This window comes from Syngnathoides biaculeatus, chromosome 17 (assembly GCF_019802595.1).
Source record: "Syngnathoides biaculeatus isolate LvHL_M chromosome 17, ASM1980259v1, whole genome shotgun sequence".
Lineage (NCBI taxonomy): Eukaryota > Metazoa > Chordata > Actinopteri > Syngnathiformes > Syngnathidae > Syngnathoides > Syngnathoides biaculeatus.
This window is the reverse complement of record NC_084656.1, coordinates 7,685,819-7,697,610: the sequence shown is the minus strand read 5'-3', so window position 1 is coordinate 7,697,610 and position 11,792 is coordinate 7,685,819. Positions and strand designations below refer to the sequence as shown.

Genomic DNA, 11,792 nt, shown 5'->3' with positions numbered 1-11,792 from the left:
TTTTTTTCCAATTTCAGTGGTCCAGAGGAATTTAGAACCTGTTCTACGCACTCTTTGATAAATGAGGGCCTTGGGAGTGTTTAAAAACATTCTCTTTTACAACAAATATTCCCATTGAATAATTGTTGTTATTCCATCCATCCAATATTGAAGCTGCTTATCCTCACAAGGATCACAGGAGAGCAAGAGCCTATCCCAGCTAGCTTTGGGTGAAAGGAAGACTACAATCTGAACTGGTCGTCAGTCTGTCGCAGAGCAGATATCGACATGATCCCTGAACGGGAATCGATCCCACGCTGCCCACGCCAAAGGCAGGCATGTGTACCACTATACCATTAGTGACCAGGAGTTATTATTATTGCATAAAAGCAGAGATTGGTATGATTGAGTAGATTCACTAGATGATGGCTTGATGTGATATAGTTTCTAATTACAAACTCCCCACAGTGGATACAAGCTCTCATTTGAGTAAATAAACTTTCATTAAATAGATAAACTGCTTTACTTCAGGTAGATAGTCTTCTTCTTCTTCTTTTCCTTTCGGCTTGTCCCGTTAGGGGTCGCCACAGCGTGTCATCTTTTGCCATCTTAGCCTATCTCCTGCATCTTCCTCTCTAACCCCAACTGCCCTCATGTCTTCCCTCACCACATCCATAAACCTTCTCTTTGGTCTTCCTCTCGCTCTTTTGCCAGGGAGCTCCATCCTCAGCATCCTTCTACCAATATACTCACTCTCTCGCCTCTGAACATGTCCAAACCATCGAAGTCTGCTCTCTCGAATCTTGTCTCCAAAACATCCAGCTTTGGCTGTCCCTCTAATGAGCTCATTTCTAATCCTATCCAACCTGGTCACTCCGAGCGAGAACCTCAACATCTTCATTTCTGCCACCTCCAGTTCAGCTTCCTGTTGTTTCTTCAGTGCCACCGTCTCTAATCCGTACATCATGGCCGGCCTCACCACTGTTTTGTAAACTTTGCCCTTCATCCTAGCAGAGACTCTTCTGTCACATAACACACCAGACACCTTTCGCCAGCTGTTCCAACCTGCTTGGACCCGTTTCTTCTTCACTTCCTGACCACACTCTCCATTGCTCTGTATTGTTGACCCCAAGTATTTGAAGTCATCCACCCTCGCTATCTCTTCTCCCTGTAGCCTCACTCTTCCCCCTCTACTTTTCTCATTCACGCACATATATTCTGTTTTACTTCGGCTAATCTTCATTCCTCTCCTTTCCAGTGCATGTCTCCATCTTTCCAATTGTTCCTCTGCATGCTCTCTGCTTTCACTGCATATGACAATATCATCTGCGAACATCATGGTCCAAGGGGATTCCAGTCTAACCTCATCTGTCAGCCTATCCATTACCACTGCAAACAGGAAGGGGCTCAGAGCTGATCCCTGATGCAGTCCCACCTCCACCTTAAATTCCTCTGTCACACCTAAGGCACACCTCACCATTGTTCTGCTGCCATCATACATGTCCTGTACTATTTTAACATACTTCTCTGCTACACCAGACTTACGCATGCAGTACCACAGTTCCTCTCTTGGTACTCTGTCATAGGCTTTCTCTAGATCCACAAAGACACAATGTAGCTCCTTCTGACCTTCTCTGTACTTTTCCACGAGCATCCTCAAGGCAAATAATGCATCTGTGGTACTCTTTCTAGGCATGAAACCATACTGTTGCTCGCAGATACTTACTTCTGACCTGAGTCTAGCCTCCACTACTCTTTCCCATAACTTCATTGTGTGGCTCATCAACTTTATTCCTCTATAGTTCCCACAGCTCTGAACATCCCCTTTGTTCTTAAAAATGGGAACTAGAACACTTTTCCTCCATTCTTCAGGCATCTTTTCGCCCGCTAGTATTCTGTTGAATAAGTTGGTCAAAAACTCCACAGCCATCTCTCCAAATTGCTTCCATACCTCTACCGGTATGTCATCAGGACCAACTGCCTTCCCATTTTTCATCCTTTGTAATGCCTTTCTGACTTCCCCCATAGTAATCATTTCCACTTCCTGGTCCTTCACTCTTGCCTCTTCAACTCTTCCTTCTCTCTCATTTTCTTCATTCATCAACTTCTCAAAGTATTCTTTCCATCTATTTAGCACACTACCGGCACCAGTCAACACATTTCCATCACTATCCTTAATCAGCCTAACCTGCTGCACATCCTTCCCATCTCTATCCCTCTGTCTGGCCAACCTGTAGAGATCCTTTTCTCCTTCTTTCGTGTCCAATCTGGTGTACATGTCTTCATATGCCTCTTGTTTAGCCTTTGCCACCTCTACCTTTGCCCTACGTCGCATCTCGATGTACTCCTTTCGCCTCTCCTCAGTCCTATCCCACTTCTTCTTCGCTAATCTCTTTCCTTGTATGACTCCCTGTATTATGGGGTTCCACCACCAAGTCTCCTTCTCCCCTTTCCTACCAGATGACACACCAAGTACTCTCCTGCCTGTCTCTCTGATCATCTTGGCTGTCGTTGTCCAGTCTTCCAGGAGCTTCGGTTGTCCATCGAGAGCCTGTCTCACCTCTTTCCGGAAGGCCGCACAACATTCTTCCTTTCTCAGCTTCCACCACATGGTTCTCTGCTCTACCTTTGTCTTCTTAATCTTCCTACCCATCACCAGAATCATCCTACATACTACCATCCTATGCTGTCGAGCTACACTCTCCCCTACCACTACTTTACAGTCAGTAACCTCCTTCAGATTACATCGTCTGCACAAAATATAATCTACCTGCGTGGTTCTACCGCCGCTCTTGTAGGTCACTATATGTTCCTCCCTCTTCTGGAAATAAGTGTTCACTACAGCCATCTCCATCCTTTTTGCAAAGTCCACCACCATCTGCCCTTCAAAGTTCCTTTCCTGGATGCCGTACTTACCCATCACTTCTTCATCGCCCCTGTTTCCTTTACCAATATGTCCATTACAATCTGCACCAATCACAACTCTCTCCCTGTCTGGGATGCTCAGAACTACTTCATGTAGTTCCTTCCAGAATTTCTCTTTCAACTCTAGGTCACATCCTACCTGTGGTGCATAGCCGCTAACCACATTATACATAACACCCTCAATTTAAAATTTTAGTCTCATCACTCGATCTGATACTCTTTTCACCTCCAAGACATTCTTAGCCAGCTCTTCCTTTAAAATAACCCCTACTCCATTTCTCTTCCCATCTACTCCGTGGTAGAATAATTTAAACCCTGCTCCCAAACTTCTAGCCTTACTACCTTTCCACCTGCTCTCTTGGATGCACAGAATATCAAGCTTTCTCCTAATCATCATGTCAACCAACTCCTGAGCTTTTCCTGTCATAGTCCCAACATTCAAAGTCCCTACACTCAGTTGTAGGCTCTGTGCATTCCTTTTTTTCTTCTGACGCTGGATCCGGTTTCCTCCTCTTCTTTGTCTTCGACCCACAGTAGCTGAATTTCCACCGACGCCCTGCAGGTTAGCAGTGCCGGGGGCGGGCGTTGTTAACCCGGGCCACGACCGATCCGGTATGGGATTCTTTAGATGAACGCTCATATTTGTTTGGCACAGTTTTTACGCCGGATGCCCTTCCTGACGCAACCCTCTGCATTTATCCGGGCTTGGGACCGGCCTACAGATTGCACTGGTTTGTGCCCCCATAGGGCTGCATTACTTCAGGTAGATAGTCCTCACATTAATTTTTAGTATTATTCATCAGGGTAACATGGGCAGCACAGTGGAGCTGCTGTAGAGCGTTGGCTTCAGTTCTGAGGACCAGTATTCAAATCCCAGCCCTGCCTGTGTGGCGTTTGCGTGATTTCTCCGTGCCTACGTGGGTTTTCTTGTACATCCCTAAAACATGCAACATTAATTGGACACTCTAAATTGCCCCTAGGTGTGATTGTGAGTGCGACTGTTGCATGTCTCTGTGTGCCCTGCGATTGGCTGACAACCAGTTCAGGGTGTACCCTGCCTCCTCCCCGATGACTGCTGGAATTGGCTCCAGGACTCCCATGACCATTGTGAGGATAAGCGGTTCAGAAAGTGGATGGATGGCTGGATCAGGGTAACGTAACAAGAGGCACTGATAAAAAAAAATTCCTAGTTAAACCAGAAAGACTCTAGTAACATTAAGTGGATCCAGTTTTTAATATACCTTTGGACATTTTGATAAAGCAACACACAGAAGCAAGAAGTAAAACTCTCTTTTCTCTGTTGTGATTCTTGACTTAGTTTTCTCTTACTCTTACTGTGATATTTCGCAAGCACAAAAAGAAGGTAGGAGGACGACAACTGGCATAAAAACATCAGCGAGACAGGCTGTCACGGCGGCTGACATTTCATCAGTGACCTTTCTGTTGGTTTTAATGCTGGATTGAGCTCACACACACGTGCACACGACTTCAGGCTTTGTAAATCCTGTCAAACAGACACACGGATTAAGATCCTTTAAGGCCTAATGTCTGTCATCTCTTGCATCTTCCACTCTTCCAGCAACAGTTGTGTGGCTTTCAGTGCAATTTCAAATGGAAAAAACAACTAGAACACAGATAATTCTACTCATCTGAGAAAGGCAAATGTCTTGAAGGTGGAAATAATTAGAAATAAAGAAGAGGACAAAAAATTAGCAACACAGTATATCTGCAGTATATACACTACATGGGCCTGTCACGATAACTATATTGACTTGTGTCGTGTGTCGATGTGCGCATTGGACGTCGGCGCCGTGTCCGCCGGTCACAGCTTGGGCCGACCTTCTGTGTCCCATGAGCCGCCACCAAAGCAGTGCCTCGCAGACGAGCACGCCTTTGCCCAAGTTGGCTCATACATACTGCCTGGGAGTCTGTTGTTAGTTAAAAGTTATCATATATCATCTAAATATGACTCGAAACAATGGGCTAATATTGACCCGGACACTTCACTTGATTGTGAGACGTTCTCTTCTTCGAAAAGAGCTTCCGTGTCTGAAGGGGCATGCCCCATAGTAGGGGCCACAGCGTGTTTTCAATGGCGAATGTCCGGGGTGGTGTCACGGACAGTAGATGCAGCCAATATGGCAAACACTTGGATGTCGAATGACACTTCCGCAACTTTGCGCATGGATGACACACTCTCCGCTCATTTATTTTATCGTATAGACATTGAAGTGAATAATGTTATATGTAGTTTTCATTTCAATATCTATTTTACAATGTTTATAGGGATTACACTTGACCATTAATTAAAATTGTAATGTGGTCTAAAAAAAAAAACAAGAGGTTGTCGAGGTGATTGTTTCACATCTATAAACAGTGCATGTTTTCGGAATGTGAGAGGGTGCAAAATTACAAGCGCAGGGATGGACTTGCAAACGCCACGCATCCTTCAGAACTGTGAGGCAGACTTGTAACTGTTGGACCGCCATGCTCCCCGTCAGAATACCTGTGAAAAGGTAAGAGAAAGAGCAACAGTGAGAAAGAGGGTAACTGTTACTAAGCAACCCAGCTGACCGTTAAGTTGTGCAGAGGCTAGAGCCAAAGAGGAAGGGGAGGATTGGGGGATGTGGTCAGAAACATGAAGTGAGAAATTGAAGGTAGAAAAGGAGGCAATGATGAGAGTGGGGAAGGGAGGGGCAAGGGAGCATAAAGGGATGAGGATAAAGGGCTGGTCACAGCCCACTGATTGGAGTCGCACTGGCCAATCAATTTGAGCAGGTGCATGACCACAGCAATGCAGCATCAATCACACACGCGTGCACACAAAGGAAGACTCATTCATTACTGGGGAATTTGGCAAAAGCAGGAAAAGCTCAATTGAAATACACTCCATTCCAAAAGTATTGGAGAGGTGAGGCCAATTCGTTTATTTCTACTATATACTGAAAACCTTTGGGTTTGACATAAAACACAAAAAACAATGTGAGATACAATGATCCTCAGTTTCCCTTGTAAAGAGTAAGATCTGGTGCAGTGGGGTTGGACGACTTCAGATTTTTTTGAAGTTGGTTACTCATATGATAGTCAAATTTCATCTCGTTAAGACACTGATGGGTGTTTTCCAATACAGTACTTTACTTTAACTCACAAATGTAGGAATTACTTTTCAACAATCTACATTGACCAATGATAAACACTCGTACGACAAAGAACAAAACACAGAAGCATGACTGTGGGATAGGGTGTAGGCCCTTAAGGCGTCTCGTGATGGTCAGAAAAAAAAAATCCTTTTCCTCAGTGTGTGTGCCACTGCGACACTCGGGGAAGGTTTACACAACTCGTCCTCGTTTGGGCCCAACACAGCAGCAAGTTCTGTATTGGTCAGAATTTGTGCTGTAAATAAATAATCAGACATCTTTGTGGAATAGTTCCTCACTCTCCCTTCACTTTGATACTCTATGCCAATAAATTGTTTAAAATCCTTCTTTTTCCTTTCCTGCAGGTTTTCTCACAGAGCAGAGCTGCACATTTGGAAAGAGAATGCAATATGAAAGTAATTTGAAGGTGATGAACTTATTTTATTCAGCACAAGGGGTCGTGGCTTGCCCTCAAGCCAAAACACGTAATGAGCGACTGCTAGTTGACATCGTGCTCTGAAAGGCACCGTGGAGTTCCAATGTTGATAAAGTCAACAAGTTTGTCAAACGTTTATTGTACAATACAAAAATGTATCACATTTTCACCATAATGTTGCCATCATACCTGCAGGTAATTTTCAGGTCTGATCCCCTATGTCAGGTTTGGTTCTGGTAAAACGATTCTGTTGAAACTGTCAGTTACGCCACATCAAAAGGGAATAACAAGAAGCACTTTGTTTTGGCGTGAGTGAATTCAGGTGTAAACAGTTCAAGAGTTCTGGAGCCCACAGACCCAGAGATCCGCCAGCTTGCACTGGTCTACGTGTTTACCAACACCTCTGCCATACAGTTGCACTGCCCGGCATGCTGGATCTACCCCATTTACGAAAATAGAAGCCTGTATCTTTTCTTTCAAACCGGAATACTGGGCCACGATGTGACTGCATCCGTTGCTAAAGCATATTTTCCCAACAAGGGGCCACTGCTGCATCAGACCCTTGTTATAGATTGGATAAAGGATATCTGACAGCTGGGATTTTAAACAGGATTATGGGACCCTTGGGTTGATGTAGTCCAGGCCTGCAGCCTTCCCCTTGCTCGGGGTCACATAAATAGTTATTAATCCAGAAAATGGATGCCCAAATTTGGATTGTTACACTACATTGTTAGTGATGGACTTCCCAGAAATTAAGAGCATTCCTTTAAGATTATATAGCGAAGAAAATAACTATTTGAACACCCTGCCATATTGCAAGTTCTCCCACTTAGAAATCATGGAGGCGTCTGAAATTTTCACCCTAGGTGCACGTCCAATGGGAGAGAGATAATCAAAAAAGAAAAATCCAGAAATCACAATGTATGATTTTTTTTGAATGATTTATTCGTGCGATACAGCTGCAAATAAGTATTTGAACACCTGAGAAAACCAATGTTAATATTTGGTACGGTGGCCTTTGTTTCTAGTTACAGAGGTCAAACGTTTCCTGTAGTTATTCATCAGGTTTGAACACATTGCAGGAGGGATTTTGGCCCACTCCTCCACATAAATCTTCTCTAGATCAGACAGGCTTTGCTGAGAAACATGGAGTTTCAATTGGCCTTCTTATGGAGCCACTTCTTGGTTTTCCTGGCTGTGTGCTTCGGGTCATTGTCATGTTGAAAGACCCAGCCACGACCCATCTTCAATGCTCTGACTGTGGGAAAGCGGTTGTTGTCACAATACATGGCGGCGGTCATCCTCTCCTTAATACAGTGCAGTCGTCTTGTCTCCCATGAGCAGAAAAACACCCCAAAGCATGATGGTACCACCCCCATGCTTCACAGTAGAGATGGTGTTCTTGGGATGGAACTTATCATTTGTCTTCCTCCAAACACAGTTAGTGGAATTATGACTAAAAAGTTTCATTTTGGTCTCATTTGACCACAAATCTTTCTCCCATGACTCCTCTGCATCATCCAAATGGTCATTGGCAAACTTAAGACGGGCCTTGACATGTGATGGTTTAAGCAGGGGAACCTTCCGTGCCATGCATGATTTCAGCTCTTTTCAGGTCATTGACCAAGTCCTGTCGTGTAGTCCTGTGCTGATTCCTCACCTTTCTCAGGATCATTGAGACCCCATGAGGTGATATTTTGCATAGGGCTCCACTCCGATTGAGATTGAGCGCCATGTTAAACTTCTTCATTTTCTAACGATTGCTACAACAGTGGACCTTTTTTTTACCAAGCTGCTTGGCAATTTCTCCGTACCCCTTTCCAGCCGTGTGAAATTGTACAATTTTGTCTCTGGTGTCTTTGGACAGTTGTTTGGTCTTGGCGTGGACAGGTGTCTTTCTGCAGCTAACGACCTCACAGAGGTGCATCTGATTCAGGATAATACATGGAGTGGAGGTGGACTTTTAAAGGCTGACTAACAGGTCTTTGCGGGTCAGAATTCTACCTGATAGACAGGTGTTCAAAGATTTATTTGCAGCTGTATCACACAAATAAATCGTTAAAAAAAAATCATACATTACAATTTCTGGATTTTTCTTTTTAGATTATCTCTCTCACAGTGTGTGGAAATGCACCTAAAATGAAAATTTCAGACCCCTCCATGATTTCCAAGTGGGAGAACTTGCAATATGGCAGGGTGTTCAAATACTTATTTTCTTCACTGTACTTATACATGTGAGATTTGCACATTCAAGTTATTACCGCAGTGGAATGTTTTAGTAAAAAGACATTTATGTGGTTCATAGTAGACTTTACACCAATTTTATCAGGCTAATCAGTATTGGCCAATAATTAGCAAAATGATGATCGGCTTTAATGCCACAATTTGACGATCTGGTCAATGACATTGACATTCATCATTGTGCACAGTATATATAAATCCAAAAGATTGTTTAATTTTCATATTTTAATTTTATATAGGGGCAGGGAGGGGGGGGTTGTTCATTGAAGTAGTACTGTAAATATCTAATGCCCAATAAAGTTATTTCAAATAACGTGTCGGCAGCCTGGGACAGAGAACACGTCTGACTCAGACATGTACTACCCAGGTCAGAATACAACACAAATTTGCTCATTCAGGATTCCACCAAGCAGCACGATGTTCTGAGGACTGGGGTTCAAATCTCGGCCCTGCTTGTGTAGAGTTTACATTTTCTCCCCATGCCTGCATGGACTTTCTTTGGGCACTCCCCTTTCCTCCCACATCCCAAAAACACACATTAATTGAAGGCTCAGAAAATGGATGGATGGAATAATAAATACGAATAATAATAATAATAAAACAGGTGGAATACTAAAACTATTATACTAAAGGGATTCATCAATTTGCATTGAAGCAAACAAAAGAGTAAAACAAAAACATTCTGGAAATTTGGGATAATTGACCTTTTCGTGATGACATCATACTGTATGTATTTCTTCTTTACCACCATAGCTTTAATGTGTAAACTGTCGGTCTATATGAATTGAGGTAAATTGCTTCAAAAGAAGATGGAATGACAGCCATAATTTACTTAAAAAGATAAAATGGCTTAAAAATAGACTTGGTGGAAATTCAGACTGATTACATCACATCATTGAGGGAATGGCTAATTTATTGACTTTTCTGTTGTACAGATTAATGAGAGATGCTCTTATCTTGGTGAAATGGATAGTTGATAGCACACTTGCCATCAGGTTTTGCTAAATGACTCAAAGGCAACCCAACAAGGGTTTTATTTTATACACAAATAAGAGAAGTTGCCGTCCACAAACCCTTTTGACGGAGGTTTGGATCTCAGTCTTTCCCTTTTGAAGTTATTATTCCACAAGCAGGCAATCATCCAAGTTTCAGCAGTATTTACAGTTTCCAGGTTCTGATGGATTAATTTTGAATATTTTTAAGGTAAATTATTCTAAAACATTCTAATCTGTTAAATAAAACATAATTATCATCAACAATAACAGAAAAAGAAATGTAGGACAACTATTCACCTCATTCTTGTTTTTTGTAAATTGTATGACATTAAAAAAAAAAGGTAGCCTCCTTTGCCTGTCTCCTTCATTACTCCTGAGGCTCCAAGATGTCAGAAGTCGGGTGTTTCACTGAACAGTCTGTCTCTAAACACTATTGATCTGGCCTGATAAGAACTGCCATTCATCTAATCTGTTTAGATGACTTTCACCCACAGAAGATGAACACTGTAAAATGTGACGTGAGTCTCACAATTCATGTAACTCCATCCAGATATTTATTCACACAATGCAAAATATTACTCTTAACGTTTGCTGATTGGCAAGCGGTTTAGATTGATGGAAGCATCGTTGGATGTCCATAATGGTAACTAGAAAATATTTTTCCAGAAGAAACAGCTTGGGCCGGTTATGCATAATGGGGCAACATCAAAGTGAGGCCCAAAAACAGTGGGAATTATAATTTATGTTATTATTATGTGATAGACAACTTTTTGTTTCATATTTGACAATGAGTTTGACCTAACGGCAGGATCGTGCTCCACCCAACTTGGGGTTGACAGCCCCAACCCAACAACGCAGGGTAAAACCAGACATGGTGGTCCAAAATAACCACTTGTTGGGCCGGTCCAATTTAAGGAACGCATTGGCTTACCCAGATAACCTATTTTGGGTTGTTTTTGATCACTCTGTTTTTAATGTGTACGGAAAAGTGGGGAAAAATATATATGATGATATAAAAACCCAATCCCAATAAAGTTGGGACGCTGTGTTAAATGTTCAACACATGTTGAACCTATATTTGAATTGAATACACTACAAAGACAAGATATTTAATGTTCAAACTGATTTTTTTTTAATGCAGATAAACATTAATTTAGGATTTTATGGCTGCAACATGTTATAAAAACATGGGACAGAGGCATGTTTAAAACTGTGTTACATCAGTTTTTCTTTTAACAATATTCGAAAAATGTTTGGGAAGTGGGGACAATAATATTTGAAGCTTTGTGGATGGAATTCTTTCCCATTCTTGCTAAATGTCCAGCTTCACCTGTTCAACAGTCTGGGGTCTCCATTGTCATATTTTGCACTTCATAATACACCACACATTTTCAATTGCAGGCAGGCCGGTCTAGTACTTGCAGTCTTTTACTACACAGCCACGCTGTTGTAACACATGCATTGTATTCTGTTTTTATTTATCTTTAATAAAACATCCTTGGAATTGGGTTTATATTGTGTCAATAATCATAGGACATTTGTCTAGCTACTCAGGTTACCAATATAGTATATATATTCATATAGGCAACCTTTCACTGTTTTCTTTTTCTTTTTGTAGGAAATGCCACAGAATCTGTGTAAGAGCTGTGGCTCCATGTACTGTAAGTCATTTTTTGCAGCGTGCTAACCTCACAACTCATCAGATGGAATAAACAAGGACAGTCAGACATATGAGATCCCAGAGTTCATCTCTGAAAATGAAAATCTGTGATGTTGATTATGGGATGATGAAAGGGAAAATGAAATGTGATCAAGGGAGAGGGTGTGATGGACACCAAATAGCAGATGGGAATATATTGGGGAGAAATGAGCCACTAACAGGGGACCAGAGAAGATGTGACTCATATTGCTTCATCTTCATCAGCCAATATATCACTCACAATCCCTTAAGTTATATACTGGTATTAGTATATATAATTTATCCCAGCTACACCTGAATACATACAGATCTTAAATTACATATATAGATAAATTAGAGAAGTTTAAAAAAAAAAGATTATATTATATATGTATGTAGCA

The 11,792-nt window shown here is 42.0% G+C and overlaps 1 protein-coding gene across 1 annotated transcript in view; it reads right to left on the bottom strand.

Annotated features, from left to right (window-relative positions):
* Positions 1-5,323: 5,323 nt before the first annotated feature.
* Positions 5,324-11,792, bottom strand: part of LOC133515256 (WD repeat-containing protein 7) — a 159,759-nt gene continuing 153,290 nt past the window's right edge. Inside the window, exon 30 of the mRNA XM_061847621.1 lies at positions 5,324-5,410. Coding sequence (XP_061703605.1) covers positions 5,402-5,410 — 9 coding nt within the window. The 3' untranslated portion in view covers positions 5,324-5,401. The remainder of the gene's footprint in view (positions 5,411-11,792) is intronic.